The sequence below is a fragment of the Athene cunicularia genome (assembly GCF_003259725.1).
Source record: "Athene cunicularia isolate RWA chromosome 2 unlocalized genomic scaffold, athCun1 chr2_part1, whole genome shotgun sequence".
Lineage (NCBI taxonomy): Eukaryota > Metazoa > Chordata > Aves > Strigiformes > Strigidae > Athene > Athene cunicularia.
This window is the reverse complement of record NW_020799095.1, coordinates 118,172,794-118,184,820: the sequence shown is the minus strand read 5'-3', so window position 1 is coordinate 118,184,820 and position 12,027 is coordinate 118,172,794. Positions and strand designations below refer to the sequence as shown.

Here is a 12,027-nt window from a genome sequence, read left to right as displayed (position 1 = left end):
CATACTCCAAGAATGAGAATTCTCTTAAACCACATCACTGTGCCTTTAGCTGGAGTCTACAAGGGGTAGATGATCCTGAGTTGTTCATAACAGTCATGATAACTGGACCTAAGAATGCAGTGAAATTACCCCCCACTGTTATCACTGGAATTACATTGCAGGTCAATTGTATCAGTGTACACAGAGAATAGTCTAGCTTTATAAATTCCAATTAAATTTCAAGATTCAAGTAATACACCAATGTGTGGTTGACAGTGGATCCTGCAGTCCAGCATCCAGCTCTCATTGACCTGTCCATTTTCACTATCCCAGAAGGAAGAATTAATTTGGTTTTCTCCAATTTATCTTTTTTTTTTGCAGAAATATTGCTGACCCTGAGGGTGGTTCGGTTGCTCCTTTCTTCAGCTGACTGGGCTTATGGCCCCAAATCCTTACTGGTTTGAAGAGCTGCGTCTGTTTGTCGTGACCCAGCTGAGCTGCCAGCGCCGGTGGCGGCTGCCTGCTGCCGACAGGACTCAGCCCTGCCTTCCCGAGGGGAGCTAGGCGGTCGTTGCCGAAGAGCAGCTTCTTCTTTGACAGTCTGAAGCTAGCGTACAGACAGTTGCTCAGTCTGTTCACTGCATTCACCTTAGTGCAACTTAGATCTCTCCTGCAAAGTAAATGTTGACAGGCAATTTTCATAAACCATGTCAGATTGAATGTATTTAAATGTATGTATTTAAGGAAAAACAACCATGCTCTTGTTCTGTTTCTGTTTAGTTCTAGACCTTGGGGTTTTTTTGCTTTGTTTTCCCTGGCTTACTCAGTCTGGTGCAAAGGATTCAGTTCCGTCTGAAAACTGGTGTTTTAGACTAAGGCCTGCATTTTGGGGCGAAGAGGAGGTGTGGAGGAGGGTGTAGAAGCAACGTCTGGTACATGTAGAGACCTCCAACGAGCGCGTTCCACTGACAGCAAGTCAGAGAAGATGAACCGATGCAGAAAACTATACAGACCAATTTTGAATGGGATTAAAGTTGTGAAACAGGTGAAAATTATCCTGTGAGAGGGCTGTTTATAAGGGGCGTTTCAATTGGGTTTTGTGGTAATGTTTATAATGCAAGTCATGAATTCAAAAATACAAGTTGGTTACATTCTTATTTAATTAAATTCCTAACAATCAGCAAATGGTGATTTTTTTTATTTTTTTTTTTTTACCTGGCTCTCCTGACCTCTGTCATCTTCCTTTTCTTTCTAATCAAATTAAAAAACAGGTTACCCCTTTATTTCCCTAGGTGTGTTTCCAGCAATCTGGATGGCCTGTTACTGGATGCTGGACAGCAAAGTTCGATGGTAATGCATGTACTGATTATGGTAGTGGCAGAATTGGTGCATAATATCAAAGAGCTCAAGATACCTGCTTTAAAGCATGATAATTTCTGGTTCCCATCCCCTTAGCTGGGAAATTAACAATTCCTGTAATACCTATAGCAGATATCACTACAGACTTCACCACTATCGTGTGTTTCTGATTATTTTAAAGCAGTGTGGACTACGAGGACATTTTGTAAGGTACCTAAAATCCAGTTTATATGTAAACAAGCAATAATTTAAGTTGAAAATTTAAGTGTTTTACTTGTATAATTTTTGTGAGATATACATGTTGTGAAGTTGATTCCAAATGAGGTACTTCAGTATTAAATTAGATATCTTCTTAGCCGTGTGTGTCTCCTGGAAAAGTGTTTTGTAAAGGATCACAATGCCTTGATTAGACCTAATTTGTAGGCTTGAGACTTCTCATTTTCTAAACCTTGTGATTCTGCTCATAATGTCATTTAACTAACCTATATTATATGCAGCCACTGTAGGAACCAATTCTTGATTTTTGTATGTTTATATCCTTTCGTAACAAATCTTAGAAAAACTAACTGTTACTAAGCAGGCCACTGTTAGGGGGTGTTGTTTTTTTTTTCTTGCCCACTGTGGTTGGAATAATCTTTTATTAAACTGACATCAGTTTCTGAGGACTCGAAATATTAAGAAATTGATGTTTTTGACCTCTGTTTTCTTTCCACTGACCCCCAATCCACAAACTTTCTAACCTGAACGCAAATTTTTTTACATCATGTAAAATGCAATGCATTTTATAATATCTCAACAGCCATGCCTTTTGGGAGTGAAAGGTTTATTCTGTTGCCATTTAATTTGTTTTGGTTCTCAGGTGGGAGTTCAAATAAAATAGCAGCTATTCTATATTAAGGCTGAGGAAAATATGATAAAGATGGTTTGAAATAGGCTGTTTCTGTAGAACGCTTTTGATGAAAGCCCAGGAAATGTAGTCGTGCCTGTCCCTAAGGAGGGCAGTGCCACCGTTCTGGAGAAACATTTTTCAGCTGTCACTCTTCTGTTACCAAACTCAAACAGAATATTTAGTCGGCTGAGCCATCATCCTCTTACCTGCTGATGGGAAACCAAAACAGCTGTCAGCCCTGAGCTCCACAGCCTCATTGCTACAATGACATTTGTGTTAAGCTTGCATTATGTATCTGTAAAAAAATTATTTATGTAGGAAATGTATAAATTTGAAGAAATTAACTTCATGTACCACAAAGTGTAAATGAGTTTTAAAATATTTTTGTTTCTATTCCATTCTTTTTTGGTTCTTTAACTGTAACCTCTGCAGATAGATTATTCTTTTTCACAGTGGACAAAATAGTTTAAATTTGTTCCATTTCATGACAGACCTGCAAACCTTTATCATCTGTAGTGATTATGATACTTCTTCATCCATTGCCATTTTGACAGAAAGGAGATTGTACCTATCACTTTGGCTCCGTTTAGGTTCATCGTGACTTTAGTCGCCTTCTAACTAATGAAAGAGAAAAGTGAGTGAAGGAATCTTCTGATCATATTGATCACTATAGAAACAAAAAAGCCAAATCAATTCCCTTCATTATCAGTATTTTTCATCCTGTATACAGTAAATTTGTCTGATAAAGTACTTGGATTTTGTTTAACAGAACAATTAATCAGTGTTCTACTTACATTACTAAATGTGAAAGGCGCATAATGTGAAAAATAAGCATATATACATGGTCGTACGACCTGTTTAAATGTTCATGTAATGTGGTAAGTTTAAAAAGTGAAGTGAGCTGTTTTGCTACAATGAATTAATTTGTACTCAATCTTTAAAATATTGTCCCACACCAGTATCCCTTTGGGCCTGTATTAATCAAAAGCAATGTTTTTGCAGTTTATACAATACATTTTTTAATCTTTGTTTAAAAGCGGAATTCATATGGGCTTAACAGATGAAATGGGTGGCACAGCTCCACTTGCAGAACCCAAAGATACACAATCAGTTTTGAAATGCAACTTAAGCCATTAATTGTTGGTGTGAATTTAAAAGTTTTCTAGTATTTGTATGGTAGTATGCTGCCTAAGAGCAAAAGCATTCTCTGCACAAAAGAAAATTTACTGTAGTGGCTTTGATTTTAATTAGAATTTTCTCCCTGGTGTTTCTTTGTAGACTAAAACAAAATCTTTTAAGTTTCTTACTACAGGTAAAAGCTATGTGCAAGAACCTCAAAATGCTAAAATCTAGCATAATGCCTTAGATCTGTTTTTAAGTCTTGTATATTCCTACATAGCTGTCTGATGTATTATATTTGTATAGTGAATTGTGTACAATTTTGGAATAAGTGCATCATCACTTAATCTTTATGTTGTTCAATAGAGATGATGGACACATTTCTTCAAACATTTTACTGTCATTTAATTTTTTCCCTTTATGTCATTTGTGGGTTTTATTTGTACAGTTCATCATGAAGTTGCATCTGAGATGTGTGTATATGAAAAGATTATACAAGGGTAAAATTAAGCAATATATAAACTATGGTTCTTCAGGAGAAAGCTTACAGTGTTTCAGGTTGTGATTTATTTTCAAAACGGAGTTGACTCTGAACATCACTTTGTTCACCTGCATTGATGTTTGTATTTCTAGTGTGAGCAGTTTATGCAAAGGTAGATATATTCAGAGAAATTTTAAATACATTTATGCAAGTTAATATTGCTTTGCTGATGCTATTTGCTTATTTGATGTTAAATAATGCTATTGTAAATAAAGAATTCTGTTGTTATTGCATCATTTAATAAATTTTAATGCCTTCGGGTTTTACATGGCTTTAGAGATTTCAACGTGTTTCTGTTGTGTCTTCATTTATTCATAGAATGGTGTAAGATGTAGCACTAGAGGGCAGATGAATCAGCAGGTTTTAAAAAGACAGCAGACTTTCTATGTTGAAGGCTCTAATATATTCCAACTAGTTGTAATTCTCAAATCCTTTTATCTTTATAGTGCTATATTAATTAAAAATTTTAATCATATAGTTAATGTGAAAACGCTTCATTATGACTACTTTTTTATATCACAGTCAGGGCAAAATGGGCATCTTTCATGGCAGTTTCAGCAGAGGCAGACCTCAAATGATGTGAAGTGGGACCGAGTAGAGTTAAGGGATGGTTCTCTTTGCTGTGCCAAATGGTTCATTTGAAACAGTTGGAAATGTTTGGTCAATTAAAAAAAAAAAAAAAAAAAAGTAGCTACAAGAGTGCTAGTTTATCAGAATGATCTACTGTTCTCTCTGGGAAATGGATGAGGGAGAAAAGCTATTTATATCAAAGATTTTTAGAAGCTACAGTTATTTTAAAGACCTCCAAATATTATTAACCTTTCACCATTCCTACAAAAACAATAAGGCTTATCCTGCAGTTCTCTTGGCTTCAGCAAAATGATCATGATCCTTGGATATGAGGAAAATACTGCCATGTTAAGGAAAGGAAGGAAGGAAGTTTCTTCCCCATGTGAGTACAAAAACAAGTAGAGAAAACATCTGTGTATAGTAAGAGGAAAAATGTTTCTTATTGGCATTTTGCCTTTGACACGATTATCCCCTTATAATTTATTAATATTAAAAATAAATTTAAAAATCTTGACAACAGTTTTAGCTAAAACTCTTGGCATCAGTCTAAATATGAGAACAATGACATCTGATCTAACTGACTTTACGGAAAAGAAGTGCTGCCTTTTACTTTCTGGATTAGGCTTCACTGACAGAGACCAGTGCATGTAACATACAGCCCAGTTCTTCTAACCTGGCATCATGACAGAAGAGGCAAAAAGTGGCACTGCCTTTTGAAGGTCCTCATGGCTGAGCCTTGCAGACCAGACTTTTCACAGGGATGACACAGTGATGCCCAGAGGCTTTGAATTATTCTCTAGCTTGCTGCTTGCTGCTTATCCTCATTCTCCACGTGTGGAAGGAGGGCTGCGTGTCATGCTGTGCTTGTGGTGAGGAAGAGAGCAGCTAGGGGTATCTGCCCTCTGCCTTGTACTCTTGGGCTCCAAGGTGTGGAAGTAGTGCTGAGTACAGCCTGAGTGGGCCTCTTGGCTGAACTCTTGCCCTGTCCCCTGAAACAATAATTGTGGTGTATGAAACCATCATGATAAATTAGTTCTACTGAAGAAAGCAAAATTGCACTGAAGCCAAAGCAGCCTTGAGCAGTTCTGTGGCCTTGAGCATGTATCAGGTACATACAACTTGTGTCTTCTAATCCTATCTGTGGCACAGCGTCTGTAGGTGTGTGTGCACCGTGTACCCACTGTACAGGGACAGGGTTCACATCAACAGAGGCTGTCATTCTGCTGCTCCCTGTCCTCTCCTATGGTCATAGAAATAAGCTGCTTCTGCTCTGACCTGATCTAAATTGCAGTTTGGGTTATTTTCATGAGAGCATCTGGTGTCATGACTGGGATTCACACATCCTGCCTCACTTGGGAGGAATGTGGGCTGCTCCCTGCTGAACGCTCAGTGCTGCTTGGAAAGGTGCGGGACCTTCTGAAATCCCTGCTGAGGCTTCAGCCGAGAGTCATCTTGTAGCCTCCTGTGGTGTCCAGGGGCTGCTGAATCTCAAGTTTTAATATAAGCCAGTCCAGAGTCTCACTAAGAGTTCCTACTCTTCAGCCTGCTAGAAGAGGGAAGAACGATCACAAATTGATAAAGGAGACGTAGGCTGGGAAAGGTCTGGGTTGGAATTACGGTGTGAATGAACCTGTATGAACAGTGGTGCTTGAGATCTGGGCACTGAGGTCTGTACCACATAGGGACAGACTCTTGAGCCATCTCTCAGCTGCAAAAGAAATCACCCTAGCTATTAAAAACTCAGGTGGTGTGACCAGCCCCATTAACTTTTCCCTGTCTCGAGTTTCAGTCTGAGCTCCTTTGGTACCACTGCTAATGATCCCAACCTTAGCCAGCATGGTGGGCTCATGCTAGACATTGTGACCAGGAGGGACCCCTCATGTGTCTTGTCTCCTTCAGCTTCAGTCTTTGGTTCTGGATAGTTGCCCTGGGGGTGAAAAACATGAAAACATGCAATTGATTGTTCTGAGGGGATTAAGTCTTCTTGGGGGTGTCTGAACCTCTTCTCCTATCCCTTTGCTGTGGGTAGGTCTCAGCTTTGTACTCCCTGGCTGAGGATCCAGATGACCCAGGCTCCCTCTGACGTGACTTTTCTTCCCCTGAAAGAGTGAAAATGGAACCCACACAATCAGAGGAAGCACCACTGCTCCTAAAGGCAGCTCCAGCCTGTTGAGTGCATACACTGTCCTCTCAAAAAGCCCGGCCATGTCAGTGTCCTCTGTATGTGTGTCCCATGTTGGTGTATCTCTGGAATTTGTGCTCAGCTTCACTACCGGGCAAAACTGCAAAAGGGAAAGTGGCAGCTGCATCCCCCAACCTGGGCAGAGGCGCTGGGTCCCAGGCTGTGCTCCAGCACCTGGGCAGGAGGGTCCTGGGATGGGGCTGCTACAGAAGCCAGCTGCTTCTAACATCCCTTAGTAGTTTTGTAGCCAGGAGGATCTCACAGAGTTGTGAGTATTCCCAAGATTAAATGTATATAATCCTTATGGAATGGGAGACTGATCCTTTGCTAATGTGCCCATCGTGTTAAGTTTGTAAATAAACTTCTAGAGCATTATAGGGGCACTCAAACAGGACCAGTGCTAGTAAATCTTGGATTAACTGGTGTGGGTAGGTTGGAAAAGAGATGTTTATAGAATATTAAAGAACAGTAAGGGTTGTAAACAGTTGAAGCTGAAGGTGTAGTGATCCAAATTTGCAGTGTGGGGTATGAAAAGAGAGGTTTACCAGAGTATGTACAAGACCTCTTTCTGTAGGTAACAGATCACTTCCAACTATTGAATGGATAAATGGTGTTGGCTATAAAGCAGGAGGGAAACAGAGAATCCGGCTAAGGCTGAACTCTCTGCAATTTGAACTTTCAAAGTTGCGAAGAACTGGGTAGAACGGGAGATGCACAGTTGCAAAGGAATAGCCCCAACTTACAGAGATTTAAACCTGATAAAGCTGAGTAGTAGAACCAAGTAATACGGAGGAAATTGGTGAATTATGGTGGATCAATCATCTAACTCTGCAAATAACATATCTAGTGAAAATGTGAATCTCCTGTGGCTGCTGCCATTAGACAAATGCATACCAGCCTGCTCGAGTACAAGAGCTGACTGGGCAGGACACTCCAGGGTCAGACAGTATGATTGTCAGTGGTACAAGCGGTCCATGTGTGCAAGGATGCTCAGATAATTCCCTAATACAATGGGGTATATGTTTGGGGTTTTTTAACTTTCTGTTCCCCTGAGGTGCTAGAACCCTTCTGGGGATCATTAGAATATTCTGGCTTTAAGAACAACAGTTTGGGCACAAGGGGACAGGCCAGGTGACAGTTTCAATGCCTTCCAACATGGTATTCCCCCACCTACCCTGAAGTTAGGCACCAAAGGCAGCAGCACTCAATGGTGAAGGGGGCTCTGTGCAGGGGAAGGGTCTGAGATAACATTCAAACCCTCCTTCCACCAGAGAGCCAAAGGTCAAGCTTATTCAACAGCGCAGCAGGAACGTTGCTTTAAATGTTTCAGTTCATACTGAATACACTCCAAATTAACATATCAGCCACCGCTAACTGAGATATTTAAGGATGAAGAAGGTGGAGGTCAACCAACTGACACTGAGACACTCCCCAGCCCTATACAAGCTGCTGAGGTGGTGGGGTTGCCCTGGCTCCTGCAATGTGCCCAGGGATTCCTCTCTAGGAAACGTTCCTGAGAAGACAGTGCAGGAGAGGTGGGCAGACTTTCCTAATGCTCAAAAAATGTCTCTGCCTCCTCATTTTCAGACTACAGTTCACTTCATAACCTCGTATGAATTGTACTACAACTATTCAGGAGGATGGAAGTGTCCCCGATTAACTTGGCCAGGGTAATTTACTCAGGTCTCTGCAAACCGCAGGCAAAGTGGCTTTGTGAGACAAGGACAAGAGATATTCTTGCCCTTGCTTGTGTGCCCACTCAGTGGCCTACTCCAGCAAGGGTAGGAGGATTGCAGCTATATGACAAGATTGGTTTGCTCCAAGTTCTAGATTCGCTTGCTCCAATTTTTTCTTGCACATGTATTTTTTAGTTATTTGTTTATTCTCAATGTATTTGGAGTGTGATGAAAGCAATGGATTGCTTTAGTGAAGTCACTGAGCTAATGACCACATCATTAAAATGCTGCTATATCTAAAGATAAAACTAGTACTGGAAAAGGAAAGTTGAAGCACTTGAATATCTGATTTCCCTTTTTGTAACAGTCCATATCAGCAGAGGCAGTTGCTTCACTGCTCCGTATCCTATAGCCATAGCAAGAAACTGCTTCGGCTCTGACCTGATCTAAATTGTAATTTGGGTTATTCCCACAACAGTATCTGGTGCCGTGACTGGGATACACATGTCCATGCCGCAGCTGGTTGTCAGTGTAAGTGCTGGGGCACCAGGATCCCACAGGTGGGAAGCTGGGCATCCGGGGTCTACTGCGGCACTGCGATCTTGGGAGGATCAGGAGGCTGCTCGTAGGTGTAACCTCTGTGCTTGGGAAGGTGTAGGAGGCAGAGCGCTTTAACACTGGAGCAAGGAAGATGGGAGTAACGGTGATGATGAAGAGCTTGTGTCCAAACTGAGAGGAGAATAGGAGGGCTTGGAATGCAATTTCTTGGATTGAGAGCTCTGAACCAATTCAAGGAGATGAAATCTGTGTCAGGCCACTTTTAGCTGACTGAATGGTATGCAAGCAGCACCCAGGGATGTCCCTCAGTGCTTGTCTTTAATATGCATTCCCACATCACTGTGGAGAAGGAAGACCCTCCGAAATCCTCCAGCTGGGGAGGGAGGCTGACAGACTTTGTGATTACTTTGTAACAAGCCATAAAATCATAAGAAAGTCCCAAAGGAAAACCTGAGCCGCACTTCAGTAGTAAAAAAGCCAAATGCTGCAGGAGCAGGCAAGTTGCTGGTGACAGCGGCGTGCTCTGGGCGGATGGCTCTGGCCTGGGGAACATCTGTAAGGTGTCACTGAGCAAGGTGCTAAATAACAGCAGCCCCTCCTGTCGAAGCAAGGGAGTTCCCAGGGCTCCTTTTAAGGCTTTTCTTTTTATAGCCATAATCTCAGAGTGAATTTTCACTTCATATGATGTGCCCCCTACGCTGCTGGCAGCAGAGATGCTCTACACCAAGGGGCACCTGCCTAAACCGAGTGTGGGAGCCCCGCAAAGTGAATCAATGTTTCTGTTTGCCTTGCTTTTCACAGGCGGAAGAAGCGATCTATTTCCCTGGCCAGGCTGAAAATACACATCAAGACTAGCACCTGGAAATTGGTTTTATTTTTACAGAGCTGCTCCCCTGCCATGGTGAGCAAAACCAACCCCCAGCTTGTTTCAGGTGCAGCCCTGGAGAGTAGGAGGCTGCAGGGACAGGGCTGGCCGTGGCACTGGCCTGTCTGCTGGAGGTGGCTCTGCACAACTGCACTTCTGCTTCCCCCATCTCTCTTTTAATGCAGTAAATGCCTTTAACCTCTTAAGGGATCAAAGCCTCCAAATATTATGTGCAATATAGTGATAACAGTGCCTCTTCTCCTGGGCTCTGTGTCATCAGGCTTCCAAAAAAAGAAATATTTTTATTTCTGGGCATATCTACAATTTAACTAATGACAATCTCACACTGTGTTTGTTGGTCTTCATGTCTCCTGAATCTCCAGGGTGAGCATGTCTCCGTCAAAAGCCCCTTTTCCTTTCCCTGTGCTGTGGTACCTGGGCATGAGGTAGCCAAAGAATTCCAGATTATCTGGCAACACTTAATTTCTAAGGGTAAGGCAAATTTTCTGTGTGGAGTCAAAGGCTTATTCCTGTAAATCTGATTAATGCTGGTACTACTTTTATGCTACTGATGCTGCATCAATAAAACTATATTAAACTGCCTGCCTGAAACTGTTTCCTAAAGCAATATGACATTCGGTTCTGTCTTACAAATAACGGAAGTTTGGTACAACACAGAGAGAGTAAAAAAAATATTAAAAAAAAAAAAAATCAGGCTATTTAAGCTAAGGGACTATCTCAAGTGAGTTTCAGAAGTCTGCATTCCTACCTTCTCCCTAAGCCTCCTGTGCATATTGGCTGTCCCTGGTGTATTCAGTATTTTTGTCTTGCAAACAGAGGTTAGGATGGAGAATGAGGTTGAAGGTAGGAGAATTAGCCTAATACATTTAATGCAAAGTACCTAAGTGTTCAAACTCAAGGTTGGGCACAAAGCTGCACTGGGCTGACTGTGGAAGGAGTTTTGGGAGCTGGGAGAGCATGATGCATGATCAGTTCTCTGTCTCCCTCAGTAGCTCTGGGTGCTTGTGTTTTCTTATTGTTTTGTGTTTTTGTGTTTTCTGTCTTATTGTTTATGTCCTGAGTGAAAAAAAGTAAGGGGAAATTCCAAATTGAAGCTTTTGTTAGAGAGGAATTACAGTGCCTGAGGTCCTATGCTCTGAACACCCTCATTCCCCGGGGGCACCTGGTGATTCTTTCTCAAACTCTATTTTAGAGCACTTTGGTCAGGCTAGATAAGAAATAAGGACTGGAAGGATGGCTTCACCTCTGGTCAAGTGCAGTCAGCAACTGCTCCAGAGCCACAGTCTTTCTGCCTCTTTAGGCGATTCCAGATACATCCCTTCTTTGGGATGAAGGCAATGTTTTACAGATCATATGGAGCTATGTTAATTAATTTTTATAGGACACCATAACTATTCAAATGGCATCTAAACCTCCGGGAGTCAGACCTGGATATGTTTGTTCCCCACTCCAGCTGTGTCTGTGCAGGTTGGCTGGTGCTATGCTGTGCCCTGGGAAGCCTTACGCTACGCTGCCATGCTCCCCAAGCTCTCTGCAGTGCAGCACAGCCCACCCTGTACCTTCCTGCCACGCCTGCATGTGCAGTGTCACCCAGGCTGGACCCTGGCAGGGAATGAGCTACCCAAGGGGAGGCTCTGCAGTAACCTGTCCTGCATGGAGTTTTGCACCAGACTAAAGATTTCTCCATCTCCCTGCACCAGAAGGGATGACATGCTGCAATGGCAGGGTGCAATCCTGAGATCCTGCGGTCCCTTCCAGATCCCCTTTTTATAGCAATTGCAGCACATAGCCACATGGGAGGAAGGAGATTAGGAGGATGAAGCCCACAGAAAAAATAGCATGAAACCCTGCAGAAGGGGATCAACCAGCACCTCTGCAGGGGGCAATGTCCAGATGTCTTCCTCTGGTCCCGTTCCAGGCAAGTCCTGGCACAGGAGGCCTGGTCATGGCATCTGGGAAAGCCCAGCAGGAGCCCAGTGTCCTGCCAAGCACCCAAATACCAGCCCCAAGCTAAAACAAACCTCCGCAACGCCCGTGAGACCTACAGCGGCGGGGAGCGTGCTGCTCCGTGTGCAGGTCCCCGGCGTTTGGGAGGCATCTTTTGACTTTCCATACCCAACCCCACACCTGCAACCCCCCAGACACTGTGCGGGGGCTGTGGGTCCCGCTGGGGCGCTCGGAGGGCCACTGGCAGGGCGCTCACCCACTGCAGTGGGTGCTCACCCGTGGGAGCGCGGCCCCGCAGGAGCTCGGGGAGAGGCAGAGCCC

At 42.9% G+C, this 12,027-nt stretch overlaps 2 protein-coding genes across 10 annotated transcripts in view; both read left to right on the top strand.

Annotated features, from left to right (window-relative positions):
• Positions 1-4,173, top strand: part of NCOA2 (nuclear receptor coactivator 2) — a 187,879-nt gene extending 183,706 nt beyond the window's left edge. For all 9 annotated transcript variants that reach the window (XM_026841596.1, XM_026841600.1, XM_026841599.1 and 6 more), the window contains one exon: positions 361-4,173. In XM_026841596.1, the coding sequence (XP_026697397.1) occupies positions 361-372 (12 nt within the window). In that variant the 3' untranslated portion in view covers positions 373-4,173. The remainder of the gene's footprint in view (positions 1-360) is intronic.
• A 4,652-nt stretch (positions 4,174-8,825) lies between these two features.
• Positions 8,826-12,027, top strand: part of PRDM14 (PR/SET domain 14) — a 9,674-nt gene continuing 6,472 nt past the window's right edge. The window contains exon 1 of the mRNA XM_026841472.1: positions 8,826-8,846. Coding sequence (XP_026697273.1) covers positions 8,826-8,846 — 21 coding nt within the window. The remainder of the gene's footprint in view (positions 8,847-12,027) is intronic.